Raw genomic sequence first — 21,070 nt, forward strand, 5'->3', positions numbered from 1 at the left:
TTAAATTAACATTATTTATGATTTTTATTTGATTATGTTATAGGAAAATGTTCATATTCACTTTTCACAATCTTTATGATCATTTTATTTGATAGCTGCAATGTCTCCAACAACATCAGGCTTGGGAATAGATTTTAGCCGAATATCAGTCCCAGGATCATCAAACCAGACATGGTCACAGGAACCAAGGACAATGCAGCCTAGAGTTACAAGTCCAAATCCAGCATTATTACGGGATTCTTTGCTAGCCAACCCTGACCAAGCAGCCTTGTTAAAACAACGAAACCCACGGTTAGCAGATGCCCTTACAAGTGGTAGTCTAGGTATAATAACATAATAATTTATTTCATTGAATGTAACTTTCTATATTTGGTAGTTGGATTATGCAGTACTGACTATATGTCATATACCACACGTTTTACACAGGTGTAAGAAATGTGTGACTTGACATGTAATTAGGTACTAACAATACTAACCATATTCACATGCATTACAGCATTGAGAAATTCAACAGCAGTGAACTGCAATTTTTAATTTGTTGATGTTCTGTTTATATTATCAAACAGACAATAACTGGACCTAAAAGATAATAGCATTTGAAGAAAACTTTGTAAAAAAATTGATTTATCAAGTGCAATTATAAAATTATTAAAAATACTAGTTTGCTTGTTTGTGCTGTACGAGAATTGTTTCATCATATGATAGTAAGACAGGCAGCCGAGAGACATTTGGTTATATGAGCTAAGTAATTACCTGAAGTCAAAGAAAATGGAGTCTACCAGGTACCCCTCAGTGCATATATACCTGGGGGACCAGAAAAGATGCTTAAAAAAAGAGATTCCACCTAATTTCACCACCATGAGATGCCCATTGACATCCTCATACCAAATTCACAAACGACAGACATTTTTTCCACTGCAATAGGCCCGCTAGACATCCCCCCCCACCCACAGGTGGTATTCCTTACAATGTACGAGATCATACATTATTTAGGCATGTGTTTAGCGTGGAAACTAATAAAATAATTATTCATCTAATATCTAAAACAGAGAAGTTTACAAACGAGCTGGAGAGGCAAAGAAAAGAACAAGCAGATAGAGATAGGGAGCATATCAGAATGGCAACTGCAGATCCCATGGATCCTTCGGCTCAAGAAAAGATTGCAGAAACTATTAAGTACTTAAGACAATTTTCTATCTCATTTAATATAATTTAAATGAAAAGTACAATTTTAAGTTATTTTACTGTTAATGTCATTTTAATCTTTATTTGATGATCATGGTTATTTATTACATTTTAAAATATCAATGAGTGAAATACAATACAAATTGGATCTAATACAAAGCAGATTATTTTGTTGGCTATAAATAATTTGTTTGTAACATAATACAAATTGAGTGGCAGGCCCTTTCCTTCAAACAATTTGAAATGTGAAAGAATTGATTTAAAGCAATTGAAATTATGATTGTTTCTTTCAAATAGACAGCATAATATAGACGCGAATATGGAGGTTGCAATGGAGCATGCTCCCGAGAGCTTCGGCCAGGTTGTTATGCTGTACATTGATTGCAAAGTCAATGGTTATCCTGTCAAAGCTTTTGTTGATTCAGGTAAGTACAGTACTACTAGGGAGTACTAGGGACGTCGACTGAATTTAGATGTTTGCTCACTGGTTGAGATACGAGTAGACGTAGGCATATGACGTAGCAGTCAAAGATGACTGTCAATAAACTAATAACGTCTCCCTTTAAATAAACGCCTTTATTTCCTTGAATAAACACCCCAGGGCCTTTATTTCCTTGAAATAAACGCCCTGCCACATGCATATATACACAATATTGTTTTTATATAACACCTAAATAAATTCCTGTCATTTGATTGGACGATCATGAGTACATGGAGTTCAACAGTCTTTCAATAGTACTTTTTTTCGTGTACGAAAAAAGAATCTTTTCACGTTTGGCAAATATTTTTGTTATACTATTGCATTTGAAGTACAACAGCGCCACCTATTTTGTACTTCCGCCGCAAAGATTGAATGTTATGAATGGTTTCTTGATGGAATTACATTTTTGGAGAGATTTAGACCAAAAAAGGCATTTAGTTTGTATGATTTTGATTAATTAATGGGAATGAACATCTTTACAAGACGTGAAATCGTTGGAAAAAACAGGAGTAGCCTAGATGAGTTCCAGTTACCTGTTGAAGTTTCGTAATGGTATCGCTGCCTTTCTAGCCTAGCTAGGCCTAGGCCTGTTCGTATTAGGCTACTGTAGGCCTAGGCACTTTAGCTTTACTAGGCCTAAGATTTTTTGGTTGTTTGTTGACATAATTAACACTACATTAGGTGTGTTTTATTAAATCCAAATAAATATAATATTTAATATATTATTAAAAACCAAATATTACTGTTTCAATCAATGTGAATCAAATGTAGGCCTAGGTATAGCTTTTATTCAATCTGATTAAAATGACATCAAACTGAGGCTATGGAAAAGGTATGTAGATGACATTATAACAATAATTCCCAAGGATGCGACACAACTCTTATTACAACACCTAAACAAAATCGACGACGACATTAATTTTATTTGTAAACTGTCAATTAAAAAATCAGTTGTACTCAATTGCCGTGTACGGCATATACACAATTAAAATTCTAACTGAACTTAAAAAACCTGTATTCCAGAATCCCTGGATTCAGTTTAAATTTATTTTAAAAGATATGAACACACTAGGCATGTTGTAACATATAAGTGGCATCCATATTTGAAATGTATTTATGAAATGACATGACATGACATACGTTTCCAAAATATACTGTATTTTATCTGCACACTTCTACACAAATGTAACACAATAATCTCAAACAATACAGACAAACAGAATGAAACAGAAACGATACATACTTCAGTAAAACAGTGTAACTACCCATCATGGACGATTAGAAAGGTACCGTACAAAGTAACTTAAAAAAACAAAAAACGGACACACAACCCGTAGCAGAAGACATAAGAGGGTCGGTATCCATCCCATGTGTTCACAGCCTTTCAGAGAAAATCGGGAGAACATTTAAAAACTATAACATACAGTATACGAACATACTTTAAACCATAAAATTAAAAACTCATGCAAAGACGATTCCTGCGGTGTTGTATATAAAGCATACAGACACGCGCATAGCGGAAAGCTTCTTCCTCGATGTAAATCATCAATCATGGACCATATGACCCTGCATAATCATATACTTAACTGGGATAATATAGACGTATTACACAAAGAACAAGTTTTGCTCAAACGTAAAAGTAAAGAATCTATTAGCATAAGGAAACAGGCTAAAACGATGAATAGAGACGAAGATGCGCACAAACTTCCACATATTTACAGAGGTACCAAGTTGAAAAAACAAAATTTCAATAAACAATAGAGGGTGTGCTATAACAATTAAAAATCATATACAAGGCACTACATAAGCTAATATTATGTTATACAACAAATCTTGGGCGTACATCATCTGGGGATATCCAATACCAAATCGAATAGGCCTTCCTACCACCTGCCTATGTTCAGTAATAAACAATGGGTAATGTCAGACACCTTTCAAGCATGGTAAAGCCTGGCCACCTACTGTAGGCCTATGATAATTTTGTTAATAATATAGTAGACTTGCTGTGCTTGGCTGCTAATTTGTAAGAAATTATATTTCAACTCGGCCACGCCTTTCATCATTCACCTCATGCCATTATTTTTACCATTACACTCATAAACATTTATTATTTGTATAACAAAACATTTCTATTTGTAGTAGAATTCGTTGGTTGACATGATCTACAATTTACCAAGAATTTTGATACAATTTTACTGTATTTTATCACTTCTCGATATTAATTGTGTTGTATTTTTTCATATCTATGCAGTATTTACTGTATTTGATTATATATGTTGCCATATTGCACCCAAATAAATGAACGCCTCACTCGAATAAACGCCCGCCTAAAACCCCTCTAACGGTAAAGTAGAGCTGAAATATATGCATTGAGTCTGGAAAAAGAGAAGAAACTACAGTTTGGTCTCTACAGGCCTGCAACTCACTCATCAGGAGACTTTAATGTATAATATTATGTATCTTTCCTATGCCAGCATTTTTACATCAAAATGAATTTAAAATGTCCAAGCAGTAACTTTGGCATTTCCATATCATGTGTCACATGTTTTTTGTATACAATTGTTCCAACCACATTTTATTGTAGGTGCCCAAATGACTATAATGAGTTCAGATTGTGCAAAACGCTGTAACATCATGCGATTAGTAGATAAACGATGGGCTGGAATTGCAAAAGGTGTTGGAGTTCAAAAGATTATAGGTAGAGTTCACTTAGGTAAGTTATTGTTTCTATTTCTATTTGTTTCTTTGTTATTAGTTACCGTATATTTCGGTGAACAAGTCGCACCTGTGTATAAGACTGAAATATTAGTATTTTTTATGTAGTCGATGTATATCTAGGCCGAAATTTAAACATTTTACAATGAAAACAATGGTATTTTAATAAAACAATGATATTTGAGACATATTTATTGGAGTCAAATGATATTATTTTGTTTGATTGCCTTTATTACATTGTAATCAGTCTCTACTTCAACTGAACGTTCAATGAAAAAGGAAATCCCCATATTTTTTCACTTATGATGCACTGTGTGTGGTAGGGCTAGCCTATGTCTATTTAAGTGACTTTAATTTCATATTATTTAAATATATACCTTGTTATTGTGTGTATGACCATTATATAAAATCAATCCAAATGATGTTCAGTTTTTTGGGCTGATAATGAACCAGGAATATCATGTACGGTATATGAAAATCTTTCCTATTTCCATATGCATGCATTACAGCAGAGGCTAGTAGTAGTCTATATGAGGAGAGGAGAACACTAACCATGTGCTCCTTGCCTGGCCAGCACTGTTGGCCATATACATTATGAGATTAGGGGAAGCTACTTAACACAATAACAACACGCTCTTTTAGATATCGCTTGACATACGAACTATTGCCTACATGATAATAAAATTACTGTATGTGATTGTTGACATAGAGATGTAATAAAATAAACCACCGTGATCAAGGAACATAGTTATTGTGTAATTAAAAAGTGATGCCACCGTAATTAATGGACTCTTCCATAAATGTTTTGTGCTGTGATGCTGCATGCTGCTAGAATACACACCCGCGAGTTCAGAGAGTACTAGGCCTGAGTAGAATATCTCATGCAAGTACTGTAAATATTAATTAATACAGTCGAGGATGACAATTTACCTTAATAAACTTTTTACCACAATGTGGTGATCAACCGGGATTAGACAGGCTAGAGTAACTAGCTAGGCCTACATTGCAGAGTAGTACACTATTTTTAATAGGCTAGGTAGTTGTTAACTAGCTTTTTAGGGTTTGTGTGGAATTGACCTGTGTATAAGACGCACCCAAAATTTAGAGGTCAAATTTGCGTGTCAAAAGTGCGTCTTATACACCGATATACGGTATATACTCTTTGTGATTGTATGAAATCATTTTTGTGTCATGTGTATCTTTAACATTTGTAAACATAAAATTTCATTACTTCGTCAACATATGGACATTTACGTGAACCTTTTATTAGTTGTGCGTATGATTTTCAATGATTTATCATAGGTTAAAAACCAAAAGTCATTTTTTATTGACACTTGGTAAAGGTATAATTCATATCAAGGGCCAACTTTAAATGGAGTATAAATGGTGTATTTCACAAAAATCTATGCGCGCACATGACTTTCTTTCTGTTGTGTATCGGATGTATTTTCATCTTTTGCGCAATAGTTCATCACATTTAAAAGAGCGCGCATCTATATTCTACGTATCCAAATTACGTTGATATGCTATTGATCAGATAATTTCCTTCCTAAATTGCTATCTTCGTGTTTCATTTTGATGACGTCATCATGTTAAAAATTGAAATAAAAGGCTGGTCTCGTAATTTTACCTATGCTACACTGTATGTAGTATGTATATACTTAGACACAAAATAGAGAGCACACTAACAACATTTTATTTCTTCAGGTCATAATGGCATAATCTTTTTTCTGTGCGCAATATTCTAACGTATGATGTGTATGTGGCGTTTGTCGTGTGAATACCTAACTTTTCAAAGTGATGGGTTCAAATCTAGTTAAACTTAGTACTACTAGGCTAAATTGTAAAGATTTTAAAACTTGATCAGATAAAATAAATATACCTGTTTCCAGAGTTTCAATTCATAAATCGTTTTTTTTTTATTATAATCCACATGTTTTTGCCAAGTTTACAACATGTATTTACAACATGGGCACAGACATTTTGTATTGATTGAACTGTGAATTCTGGGCGAGTAGCAAGATAGAGGGGTAATGCAAAACGACGATTTAATGCCACTCGCGTTCAATTAGGCCTAGCATCAGGTAAATTTTGGTTATTTTTACAATTTGCTCACGTTTTTGTGAACTGCTGGTTGGTGAAACTCTAATATATAATCATTGCGCTACAAACCCAAACCTGTAAATTTTATTTCACTTTAAAATCTACGAAAACCGTTTTTTTGGCTTCACCGTATTATGATCTAGGCCTAGTAGTTATTATACCATGACATGATGTTGGTTGCCGCATAAGAGGGTTTCCCGATTTTTTTGCAAGAAGAGTCCAGATAATAGAAAACACGCCTCTGTGACACAAATGTGTTCGAACGTCGATTGATTGTTTGAACTGACAAGTCAAATGGAAGCTGTTTGCGTGACACAAACGCGCTACAACACTTCGTCTCTGTTTCTATCTCATAAATATTCAATTAGATGCACTAATTGGAACATTTGATTGACAAACACAAACGATTGTAAATCTAAACGCGTTCTTGTCATTTGAAATAATTTACCGAAGGCGCCTAAGGACAAAAATTAAATTAAATTGCGTTTTTATTATAATTTAGTTTGACTTTACACTTACATTTTAAAAGATGAAGAATTGTCAGCTTATGCATATTTTTTCACAAACTAATGACGTAATTTGTGAACCATTTTGATTGGTGCAGATTTTAACAATTTGTTAGTGTTAATTATTTTTACTCATTTTTCCTGTAAAATCGTTGAATCTGGTTAATTCAACACAACGTCGACTGGAAAACAGGCTTTAGATGCGCACGAAGTGTACAAAACATGTTTTTTTTACTTGAATTATATTTTTCTAGTAAATTTGAAAAAAAATTGAGACCATTTCAACTTTAAATCACGTTATACAGATGTTGTAACATCATCATATAGCCACCCGAATATAAAAATAGGATTTTTTACTCTTTCGTCATATTTACTCATTACTTATGTTCAAATCCAAGCCAGGAAAAAACTGCCATTTTTTCCTGTCAAGGTTTACTAATACTTTATGGAATAAGCTTGGGGGCCACCCTGTCCCAAATCCAAGATGGCCGCCAAAATCCAAAATGGCTGCCAATTTTATCTAAATTGTATTTATAATCATCATTATGCCCTTTCCAAACCTTTCAGACTGGATATGAATGTTGCCTTCCTAAAAATTATCCGCGACATGAATCTTTTTCTCGAATTTCAATCAGTAGCGAAATTCGAGAAAATTTAATGCTCGTGAAAGTTTCTTTTTTTACAGTATCTATTAATTTAGTATGTGACTCCAAATCCAAGATGGCCGCCAAAATTCAAAATGGCTGCCAAATTGATATAAATTATTTTTATAGTGCCTATTATATGCCCTTTTTAAACATTTTAGAGTGAATGTTATCCTCAGCACATATCTATTACTGTATTATTAATTTAGTAAGCGACTCTAAATCCAAGTTGGCCGCCAAAACTCAAAATGGCTGCCAAATTGATCTAATAATGCCTGTATTATTTTATTCTCAACCTCCAAATCCAAGATAGCCACCACAACCAAAATGGTGCAATCTCTTGTTTTTGAGAAATCTCGGAAAGTAGATACCACTAAATTTGGTCTTTTACAAAAATATGCAAAACAGCCTTATCCCCACTAAAATGTCTCACAATATTGTATTCAATATAAGGTTTCTGTTTTCAAAAAATCTTGAAAACAGATACCCCTCAATAAAACTTTTCAATATTGTGCTAGTGAGTCTCAAAAGAAAAATAAAAATTAAAGAAACCCAACTAAAACTTTTCAATAATTCTATAGGTGTCACGCTCTTGTTTTTGAGATATCTCGGAAACAGAAAACCTACTAACTTCTCAATATTGTATTAAGGTACATATTACGGACATGTTCCTTATACAATGAAAGTAAATTTTTCTCTGATTTATATAATTTTTTTTAACTGGATTGTAAACGTTATGTAAATTATGAGACCCACTAAAACTGTTTAATAGTTTTCCATAGGAGTCTCCATTTTTGAAAATCTAAAAAACAAGACCTCGATTAAATGTATATGGGTGTATCGTCAAGACCCCATCAAAGCTTATCAATATTTATTATGTTCTATAGGGAATCTCTGTTTTCAAGATTTCTTGAAACTTCTTAATATTGTAAATCTCAAAAACAGAACTATAGGGTAGTCTCTTGTTTTTGAGAAATCTCGAAACAGTTGTATTTTACAGGAGGTTTCTGTTTTTGAGATTTCTTAAAAACAAGAGACCGTCTGCAATATATATTACACATTATATATACACATTTTGAAAGATGTTACAAAAAGGGTCAAGGGTTATATGAACAAATACTATATATTGAGTGGAGTTGTGGCTTGGTGGTTATGATGCTTGGCTACCACTCCAAGGGTCCTGGGTTCAAGTCCCGTCACATGTCAGGATTTTTTCTAAGGACCAAATTACTCCACTCCCAAAGACTTGTAATAAGACTTTGTTTATGTAGAGCATCTTGTGTATATGTTTGTCTTGTGAACCTCTGAGGGTCCCTAATGATCAGCAATAGCTGGATGGATCACCCTCATTAAATATGGTTAAAAAAAAAAAAAAAAAAAAAAAAAAAAATACAAATAGGTATCTTGGCAACCACCGGTCGCAGCAAGTCAATTTTAGTCATGCATTCATAATATTTAGTCTAATGGGACATTTTATTTCTGTAAGTACTGGTCGTAGAAACTTAAATTTGGTATCAAATTGTTAGAAATATACATATTTACATTTAGTTGGGGAGCCAGAGGGTTCACCTGCACCCTCTAGAAAACTATGTTAACAATTTTTTTTGCTTCATTATATCAATACAAATCAATTTTTGTTGATATCTGAAAAAAAATTGTGATCAATAATGTCAAAGTTAGACTTTGCGTAAAACTTGGTAACTACTGGGTGTATTGGAATATTTCGCCAAACTACTCAGAAGACCCATATTCCTATTCACTCTTGTTGTGATGTTACCTCCTATATCTTTGTAGACTCGACAGACAAGACAACACCAATTTATATAACACAAATATATAACTTTTATTCAAACTTTAACTTTAGGTATCTCGGCACCTTAACCGGAAGTGGAAGTCTTTCTCCCATAAGATCACCAACCAAACTTAACTACGGGTCTGTTTCTGCTGAAAAAATCAAAATAATCGATTTTTTCCAGTCACCGCAAACCACAAAAATATTCGCGTTGCAATTGAAAATTGCTACGACTTTAATCGGTTATTCAGGTAATCGGTTTTTAAAATCATGTCATCATTCCCCCACAGCGCATTCAAGTTATGAAAGGCTGATGAGAGTTGGTTTGTTTACATCCTATCGCTGCCTAAAACTCTCACATGTAGGATTAAAAATTACTCTTACGTAAAGCTATATTATTTGTAAAATAAACATCTAGGCCTACTACCGTACCACATACAACAGAATAATGATGTTATATTAATAAAGACACGTCGGCGAGAAAAGTTTGTTTCGCCGTTCGTTGGTTCTACCTTCGGCCTGCTAGGCCTATAGGCTATATATTTCTACCGAAACAAACAACAGGACTAAAAAAGGACATGTAAAACATCGTTAGCCTGGACTGGTGGGATGTAACGGTGTACTTGTAACACAGAATCCTGGAGTCTCTCGGTATAATTCTCCCCCACAAAATAATAAAAATCAAATGTTTAACATTTGATTGTTATTCGGTCTACATCGCGATCGTTGTTTTGCTGATCGTCGTCGATATTGCGCAAATAAACAGCATGCTTTGTGACATGAATGAGTTTGATATACTCTAGAGGTCAAAGTGGGGTCAATAATCGCTATTTGTGTTGCAGCTCAAAACTGCTCCGCAATAATCGGTTAAAACAAGAAATAATCGATTAAAACACGCAATGGATTGAGTGTTTTTAATCGATTATTTTTAATCGGTTATTTTATTTTGCGCCGTTTCTGCTGCCCAAAAATAATCGATTAAAAAAATAAACAGTTAATAATCGATTATTTCTGCCCAGCAGTAACAGGCCCTACATCTTAAACTATCTCCTATATCAAATACATGTTCAGGTCAATACAACCAATCAAATCATCCTGTTTTATCAGCAACCACTTAGCACTAGCAAAACATTCTGTACATGGACCTGCCAATCAAAGTAACAATTATCAACAATACACTGTAGTTGTTATCTAAAGTAACAGATATGAATATGTGAACTGTGTGAAGATGACATACATCTTGAATTACAATACAACCATGGAGGAATACAACATATGAATACAATAACTTCATAACAACTCTAATGGGAAACTTTTGCCAAAAGTGGACGGAAACCCCTTTCTGACCACTGGTCAAGAAATTGGCCATATGAATATCTCGGCAACCACTGGTCAGAAAGTGATAATTGTGGTCTCAACTTATATATACTTATAGATGTTTATATTTGTTCTAATGTAATAAAAATCATAAAACTGACCTTTGACATATAGCCGTCACAAACATTTTTGGCTTAGAGCACACTTTTCATATCTCAGAAATTCTTGGGCGGATATCGGTCCAAGTCAGAATACTCAGAAGATACATATTTCTATTCACTTTATTGGACAACTTTTGCCAAAAATAACTGTGAAACTTTATTTTTGACCATTGGTCAAGAAAATGGCCGTATCAATATCTCGGCAACCACTAGTGAGAAAGTTAAAATCAAATTACTCGCAATATATATAATTACATTTGCTCTAATACATCAGAAATACACAAAATGTTTAAAAACACTTTATTTTGACATTTAACCTATAGTTGGTACAAACATTTTTGCGTGGAGCACACTTACATTTATAATAACTAGCGAATGTTGCCTTTGCTTAATATCAAAATACACTCATATTGATATCACTCTAATGAACAAGTGCCAAAAGACATATCATGACCACTGATCAAGAAAATGACCATATAAATATTTAGCAACCAGGTCACAAAGTGATAGTTTTGGTTTTAAAATACTAAAAATGGAACTAGAATTCAATTCGTCACTTTGACGAATTATAGGTGTAGTCCAGGAGTATTAGACAAAAAAAGGGCCAAAGGTAGAAATAAATATGCTAAAGCTGAATTTTTCAGGATAGGTCCCTAATGTTGTCTGAAACAACATACTAAAAGTCCCCGGGTTTCCCCGTTGTGCTTCAACCCGATTGGGCCATTTTTCAAAATGGCGGCCATCTTAACTTTATTTACCATATTTTGACAACCAGTAGGTGTAAGTAAACAATTTTGGTGTCAAAATACTCAGAAGACCAATATTTATATTCACTGTAATGGAGAAGTTTTTAAAAAAATGACCGGAAATGCCTGTTTTGACCTTTGACCATAAATTTGGATTATCTCAATATCTCATCAACGACTGGCCGTAGAGAGTTCAAAATTGTCCCAAATTATTCAGAATGCCCAACTTTCTATTTACTTTAATGAAAGAAAAATACCAAAAACCTTTAGAAATCTTCTATTTTGACCTTTGAACTAATGACGTAGGCATATTTATTTTTATAGACATCTTGGTAATCGATAGGATACGAAATTGGTTTCAAAATTTATAACTTTGACCCTAAATTTGGGTTATCTCAATACCGCATCAACTGCTGGCCGTAGAGACTTTTGTCCTAAATTAAGCAGTGTGCCCAACTCTCTATTCACTGTAGTTAAAGAAAAATACTAAAAGCCTTTAGAAACCACCTATTTTGCCATTTGAACTATTGATCTGGCCAATACAGTATTTTATATCATAATTATATAGAAATCTTGGTGATCGATAGGAATACATAAGCGAATTTGTTGTCAAAATATTCCAAAACACCCAGGTTTTTTTACCTTTGACTTTAATCACTACATTATAATTTAATAATTTAAGTCCCAAATAGCATGATGGACATATCATACCATTCATCATGCCAGAAAAAATGTCCGATGGACGAATAATAATATTCATCAATATAGATATGAGGCCATAATTTCAGGTATCAAAGGGTCACAATGTAAATAAAAAATAAATAAAATACAATATGAGACTCTTACAAATCTATCAAGATGGATTATAAAGTCACTGTAAAGTTGTTATGGTCAGATTTTCATGCCCTTATTTTATTAACCATCATTTAGTCCTGAAGTATTTTCGATTTTTAGAGAATTTTGATTAGAAAAAAAAAAGAGAAAAATGTTCACATCTTAAAGATAAATGCAATAATTTTTTTAAAAAATAAAATGACTAGAGCCTAAAATGAGACTTAGACTGAGACCTTGATAAATGGTTGGGTGATTGACTATGTACAGTGTGCAGTTTTAGACAATTTAAAAAAAGAAAAAGATGAATTATGTACTCCAGACCTATATACACAAAGAAATGTAATAGTGCAGCTCAATTGAAAAAAAAAAACAATTTTACCAATAAGTGTGTGTCAAATCAACCAGTAGTGGTCTCTGCTATATATTAAATGGCACTGCCGAAGAGGAAACATTTCAGAATTGGTTTAGCTCCAAAGTTTAAACATGGACATTAGCCATATAGAGAAGGCGTGGCATTTTTTGAAGGACTAATTTCTAACCTTTATTTAAAGAAAAAAATAATAAAATTTGTTTGGTTACTAATGAATAAAAGAAGTGAAAACAGGCTAAAGCCCAAACAGACAGTAAAATGTATCATATATATATAGTTTAAAATTGGGGCTTGGTTTGTCTGTTTAACATCTGAGCAATTTGGAATGAATTTTACCTCTCATGGCAATGGCCATACTGATGAATTGTTAGATTCTGTCTATCTTTATGTCAACTTAAATTTAACTTTTCGCATCTAAGCCCTCCCTCTGGAGAGCACGGGCTATTGTCGGTTTATACAGGTAAGCTATGCTCACGAAATAGACTAATTCTCAATAAAATGTAATGATTAAGGTCAAAGGTCAAAACACTTTCAATCGCATTTAGTACATTATTTCTATAAGAGTAAACAGAAACATGGGTGTTTTGGAGTATTTTGACACCAAATTCCCTTATGTATTCCTATCGATCACCAAGATTTCTATACAATTTTGGTATAAAATAAGACCAGATCAAGGGTTCAAAGGTCAAAATAGAAGGTTTCTAAAGGAATTTGGTATTTTTCTTTCATTAAAGTGAATAGAAAGTTGGGCATTCTGAATAATTTGGGACAACTTTGAAGTCTCTACGGCCAGTCGTTGATGAGATATTGAGATAATCCAAATTTATGGTCAAAGGTCAAAACAGGCATTTCCGACCATTTTTTGTTAAACTTTTCAATTACAGTGAATATAAATGTGGGTCTTCTGAGTATTTTGACACCAATTTCGCTTGTGTATTCCTATCGATCACCAAGATGTCTATAAAATTAAAATATGTCTCTAGGTCAATAGTTCAAAGGTCAAAATAGAAGGTTTCTAAAGGAATTTGGTATTTTTCTTTCATTAAAGTGAATAGAAAGTTGGGCATTCTGAATAATTTGGGACAACTTTGAAGTTTCTACGGCCAGTCGTTGATGAGATATTGAGATAATCCAAATTTAGGGTCAAAGGTCAAAACAGGCATTTCCGACCATTTTTTGTTAAACTTTTCCATTACAGTGAATATAAATATGGGTCTTCTGAGTATTTTGACACCAAGATTGTTTACTTACACCTACTGGTTGTCAACATATGGTAAATAATTTTAAGATGGCCGCCATTTTGAAAAATGGCCCAATCGGGTTGAAGCACAACGGGGAAAACCGGGGACTTTTAGTATGTTGTTTCAGACAACATTAGGGACCTATCCTGAAAAATTCAGCTTTAGCATATTTATTTCTACCTCAAAGTCTAATACTCCTGGACTAGTGGTCATTTTTATAATTTTAATGATATTCAATTTAAAAAAAAACATGCACATACGTTAAATATGACCGCAAAATATTGATATATGCAATCCTATTACCTGATGCATACAGTATATGCTAATGGTGCTGATTGGTGCCATAGAATATATACTCTATACGGTACAGTGTACTGTATATCTATATACAGTGTAGCATAGGTGAAATTACGACACACATCATGTTCTAATTTTTTCGTATGATGGGATTATCAAAATAAACTTGAAGATGACAATTTCGAAAGATAATGAATTGAGCAAATAAATATAAGAATTGGAGGTGCGCGCTCATTAAAATTTGTATAACTTTGACAAATTTTAAGACGTGATGACGTCATCAAAATGAAAATATTGGTAATTCATGAGTAACTTAATTAGTTGAGGTAGAATATATTAAAAATTAAAAGAAAATCGATCACAGATAAGCGAGTTGCGCTCTGTTCAATATGGTGGTCTATGACAAAAGGGGAAAAAACCCTATTTTAAAAATTCATGTGGCCAAATGATGACGTCATACCATTTTAAACGTCTAATGTGTATATACATTTATATCTACAACTCATTGGCTTCCATAATAAGTTAAAAAAATTGGGGGTCATCTTCCATTCTGAAGAGTTCTATTCATTTTAAAAAGGCCTTATTTTTTACCATTTTTAGCACTTTTGTACAATTAATGTGCGCATTTTGTCATTTTTAACGTGCTTGTATAGCACTATTTTAAGTCGAAATGAACTCAAATTTGGCGAATGTACTAAGGAAGATGAGTAGAATGCAATTTGTACAAAAAATTGATATTTTTTACGCTTCCTATGTACGCACGCGCAAAAACGGGTTTTTGCGCAGTAATTTTTTGAAACACGCAAATGATATAATTCATGCTCTAAATTGATAAAAACTTAATTTTGAGCTTTTTAAATTTTTAAAGCGCGATTTCATGCGCATGATCTTGAAACGCGCAAGTTTTTATTTGCTAATATTTTTACCCTTGATCTGAAGTTTACGTGTAGTGAATTTCATTAATATGTGATAATGAATTATGGTGATATGATTGATAATGTGATTTCACAAAATGGCGTATAAATGACGTCACGGATAAGTGATCACGCTGAAAAGCTTATTAGGACTAAGTTAAAGTATTTGAAAGACATTGTGAAATTTTTCTGATCATCGCATTCAACTTTTTGAGATAATTGTTACACAAAAAGTGTACAGAAAGAATAAAAAAAAAACTAGACATGAAACTCGTCACTTTGACGAGTTAGTTATCCGCACGACAAACGCCACGTGCACGTCATACGTTGGAATTTTGCACACAAAAAAGATTACAGCATATGACCTGAACTGAAGAATATGATATGTTGTTAGTGCTGAATTCTGTCAATTTTGTGTCATATAGTATATACAGTATAAACAGTATAATCTGTATACATATCACATACAGTGTAGAATAGGTGAAATTACAGGAAACGCCATTTATTCAAATTTTTAACATGGCGACGGTATCAAATTGAAACACTAAGATAGCAATTTCGAAAGGAAATTATCTTAGGAACAACATATTAATGTGTAGAAGAAATTTGAATACGTAAAATATAGATGCGTGCTCGTTTAAATGTGATGAACTATGACGCAAAATATGAAAATACAACTTTTTTTATTCAACTGGCCATACGATGACGTCGCAACATCCGATTGGCAAAATGTTTACATTATTTCATATCTACAATCCAATAGCCTCCAGAAAACGTTTTAATCGTGATTATCACGTTTTATTCTTACGAGATTAAATTTTACTGTAAAGATGAAATTAATGACCCACGTAATTAACATTTTTAGGCATGATGACGTCATTCTGAATTTTAAATGCGCGTGCGCGCGTAAATTTGTGTAAAATTCGCAATTTTTTTTCCACAGAAAGTTAGCGCATGATATAAATTAAACTTCTGCAAAGTTTCAATTTAAAATGTTATTTGGTTTTTGACCTATGTTAAATACGCGAAATTCATAAAATCGCGCGTAAGTCACGTTGCGCAACTCTGACGTCATTCAAAAATAGGAGGTGCACAACTTCACGTAAATGCCCACATGTTGTCAAAGTTATGAAATGTTATGTTTACACATGTTAGAGAAACGCTCTACACAAAAATGGAAGGAAAGAAATAAGAATAATACAGAAAAAAAAAAAATGATGATCCCATACAATCACAAGGAGTTATCCGCCAAGTGCGGATAACTAAAAAAAAAAAAAAAAGTAACAGGACGATTACAAGGAGTTATCCGCTACTAAGCGGATAACTAATAAAGATTTCATACAATAACAATAGGTGATCATTTTATTCTAAATGATCACCTAATAACAAGTTATGAAAAAGTGAAGCCGTTGTTTTCAGGCATCACATGATAAATTGAAACGCAAACTATGCCAACAATGTTTTTTTGTTTCCTTGTATCAATACAAATTAAGTTTTTGCTGTTGGCCGAAAAAAAATTGGGATGCTTGGTCAGAAAAACGAAACCATCATTCACCGGTGTATTTGAAATTTTAATAACACATACAAACTAGACATGAAACTCGTCACTTTGACGAGTTAGTTATCCGCACCACGACAAACGCCACGTGCACGTCATACGTTGGAATATTGCACACAGATAAAGATTATGGCATTATGACAAGAACTGAAAAATATGATATGCTGTTAGTGCTGAATTCTGTCAATTTTGTGTCATATAGTATATACATGCATATATATTCTTACGAGCTATTACAGATTAAAATTTACTGTAAGAATGAAATTAATGACCCACGTAATTTTTAGGCATGATGACGTCATAAAAATTAAAATATTTTTATCTCATGCTAAAGAAAGTTGATTGACCTACACAATATATAAATGTAGGAGAAAAAGGAATACAGATAAGCGTGATGCGCTCCATTGAATGTGATGAGCAATAACGAAAGAGACAAAAATCCTATATTTTACATTCGTGTGGCCATACGATGACATCACAATGTTTTTTTAGCCTTATCGATGCATGATCCGATATCTAAAACTCATCAATTTTTAGATTTTGTAATAAAAATAAACGGTTCACGGTTTACTTTAGAAACTATGACTGTTTAAAAAAAGACATAGTTTTGACAATTTTTTAAGCTTTTTCATAAAAAACGCGCACAAATTGTCTAATTCAACGTGTTCGTATGGTGTTATTTAAACTGGAAAAGGTCTAAATTTTTTCAAAATTACTAGGAAAGGCTTGAAAAATATAATTCAAGAGAAAAAAATATGTTTTTAACGCTACGTGCGCACCGCGTGCGTAAAACATTGCGCGCCCGTGGGAATTTTTGACATGCTCAAAATGACAAGAAACGCATAAAAAGTTGATTAGAAATTAATTTTGCGCATTTTGAAATTTTAAATGCGCGTGCGCGCGTAACTTCTTGTGAAACATGCCATTTTTAATCCGTAGAAAGTTTGCCCCTGATATGACTTAAATTTTGTCAAAGTGTCAATACTAAATGACTTTTGGTTTTTAATCTATGATCAATCATTGAAATTCATAAAATTGCGCGTAAGTCACGTTGCGCAACTATGACGTCATTCAAAAATAGGAGGTGCACAACTTCACGTAAATGCCCATATGTTGACAAAGTTATGAAATGTTATGTTTACAAGTTTTTGAGATACGTAAGACACAAAAATGAGGGAGAAAGAAATAAGAAAAAAACTAGACATGAAACTCGTCACTTTGACGAGTTAGTTATCCGCACCACGACAAACGCCACGTGCACGTCATACGTTGGAATATTGCACACAGATAAAGATTATGGCATTATGACAAGAACTGAAGAATATGACATGCTGTTAGTGCTGAATTTTGTGTCATATAGTATATACATGCAAACAGTATAAGCTGTATACATATTACATACAGTGTAGAATAGGTGAAATTACGGGACCCGCCATTTATTCCAATTTTTAACATGGCGACGGTATCAAAATGAAACACTTAGATAGCAATTTCAGAAGGAAATTATCTCAGGAACAACATATTAACGTGTAGAAGAAATTTGAATACGTAAAATATAGATGCGCACCCTTTTAAATGTGATGAACTATTACGCAAAATATGAAAATACGACTTTTTTTATTCAACTGGCCATATGATGACGTCACAACATCCGATTGGCAAAATGTTTACATGAATTCGTATCTACAATCCAATAGCTTCCAGAAAACGTTTTAATCGTGATTATCACATTTTATTCTTACGAGCTATTACAGATTAAAATTTACTGTAAAGATGAAATTAATGACCCACGTAATTAAAATTTTTAGGCATGATGACGTCATAAAAATTAAAATATTTTTATCTCATGCTAAAGAAAGTTGATTGACCTACACAATATATAAATGTAGGAGAAAAAGGAATACAGATAAGCGCGATGCGCTCCATTGAATGTGATGAGCAATAACGAAAGAGACAAAAATCCTATATTTTACATTCGTGTGGCCATACGATGACGTCACAATGTTTTTTTAGCCTTATTGATGCATGATCCGATATCTACAACTCATCAACTTCTAGATTTTGTAATAAAAATAAACGGTTAACGGTTTACTTTAGAAACTATGACTGTTTAAAAAAAGACATAATTTTGACGATTTTTTTAGCTTTTTCATAAAAAACGCGCACGAATTGTCTAATTCAACGTGTTCGTATGGCGTTATTTAAACTGGAAAAGGTCTAAATTGTTTTCAAAATCACTGGGAAAGGCTTGAAAAATATAATTCAAGAGAAAAAAATATGTTTTTAACGCTATGTGCGCACCGCGCGCATAAAAAATTGCGCGCCCGTGGGAATTTTTGACATGCTCAAAATGACAAGAAACGCGTAAAAAGTTGATTAGAAATTAATTTTGCGCATTTTGAAATTTTAAATGCGCGTGCGCGCGTAACTTTTTTAATCCGTAGAAAGTTTGCCCCTGATATGACTTAAATTTTGTCAAAGTGTCAATACTAAATGACTTTTGGTTTTTAATCTATGATCAATCATTGAAATTCATAAAATTGCGCATAAGTCACGTTGCGCAACTATGACGTCATTCAAAAATAGGAGGTGCACAACTTCACGTAAATGCCCATATGTTGTCAAAGTTATGAAATGTTATGTTTACACATTTTAGAGGAACACGACTCACAAAAAGGAAGGAAGGAAAGAAGAATAATACAGAAAAAAAATATTGATCTCATACAATTACAAGGAGTTATCCGCTTGGTATACCAAGCGGATAACTAAAAAAAAAAAAAAAAAAGTAACAGGACGATTACAAGGAGTTATCCGCTACTAAGCGGATAACTAACTAGATTTGAACTCGTCACTTTGACGAGTTCGGGTTATCCGCGCAAACGCAACATGCACATACTTAACTATATGAACCTCGACAATTATTATGCCATCCTATGACATGAAATAAATATGTTTACAGTGCTGAATTGTACCTATTATGTAGCACTATAGCATACACCATATTACAGTATTTTACAGAATAAACTGTATATGTTATATACAGTGTAGCATAGACAAAATTACGAGACCCATCTTTTAAATCCAATTATTAACACGATGACATCATCAAATTGACATATAAAGATAACAATTTTAGAAGATAATTATCTAAATAATTACATTAAAACAAATTTGAAGAATTGTGGGCATGTAAAAGTGAGATGCGCTCTCGTTTAAACGCAATGAACTTTTACGCAAGAGATGTAAATGTGACTTTTTGAATTCAACTGGCCATATGATGACGTCACAACATCTGATTGGCAAAATATTTACATGAATTCGTATCTACAATCCAATAGCTTCCAGAAAACGTTTTAATCATGATTATCACTTTTTATTCTGACGAGCTATAACAGATTGAAATTTACAGTAAAGATGAAAATAGGTGACCCACGTTATTTACATTTTTAGGCACGATGACGTCATAAAAATTAAAATATTTTTAACTCATGCGAAAGATAGTTGATTGACCTAGACAGTATTAAAATATCTGAGGAAATGGAGTACGTATAAGCGAGATGCGCGCTATTTAATGTGATGAGCAATAACGAAAGAGTAAAAAATTCTATATTTTACATTCGTGTGGCCATACGATGACGTCATAACATCCGAGTGGTAAAGATTCTGCATGAATTTATATCTACAACATATCTGCTTACATATTAAATTTAAAAATTGGGGGTCGTGGATGATCCTGAGGAGCTATAATAGATTAAAAATAGGCAAAATTTTGACAATATTTTGTCACTTTTGCAACTAAAACGCGCGCAAATGGTATAAATCAACGTGTTCGTATGACGTCATTTTAATTTGAAATGATGTCAATCTTTTTTAAAATGACTAGGAAAGGCTGGAAAATCATAATTCAAGTGAAAAAACATGATTTTCATGCTCCGTGCGCACCATACGCGTAAACTTTTTCGCGCGCGGGGGAATTTTTGACATGCTTAAAATATCATGATCAGCGTAGAAAATTGATTAGAAATTAATTTTGCGCATTTTGAAACTTTAAATGCGCGTGCGCACGTAACTTCTTGTTAAACATGCCATTTTTAATCCATAGAAAGTTTGCCCTTGATATGACTTAAATTTTCACCAAGTGTCAATACAAAATGACTTTTGGTTTATAATCTATGACCAAACATTGAAATTCATAAAATCGCGCGT

The 21,070-nt window shown here is 33.1% G+C and overlaps 1 protein-coding gene across 2 annotated transcripts in view; it reads left to right on the top strand.

The window, feature by feature from the left end:
- LOC144835122 (protein DDI1 homolog 2-like) overlaps nt 1-21,070 on the top strand; it is a 52,855-nt gene that overhangs the window by 22,634 nt on the left and 9,151 nt on the right. For both annotated transcript variants that reach the window (XM_078690165.1, XM_078690167.1), the window contains exons 2-5: nt 96-323; nt 1,050-1,176; nt 1,483-1,610; nt 4,251-4,379. In XM_078690165.1, coding sequence (XP_078546291.1) covers nt 96-323; nt 1,050-1,176; nt 1,483-1,610; nt 4,251-4,379 — 612 coding nt within the window. The remainder of the gene's footprint in view (nt 1-95; nt 324-1,049; nt 1,177-1,482; nt 1,611-4,250; nt 4,380-21,070) is intronic.

The sequence above is a fragment of the Antedon bifida genome, chromosome 2, assembly GCF_963402885.1.
Source record: "Antedon bifida chromosome 2, ecAntBifi1.1, whole genome shotgun sequence".
Classification (NCBI taxonomy): domain Eukaryota; kingdom Metazoa; phylum Echinodermata; class Crinoidea; order Comatulida; family Antedonidae; genus Antedon; species Antedon bifida.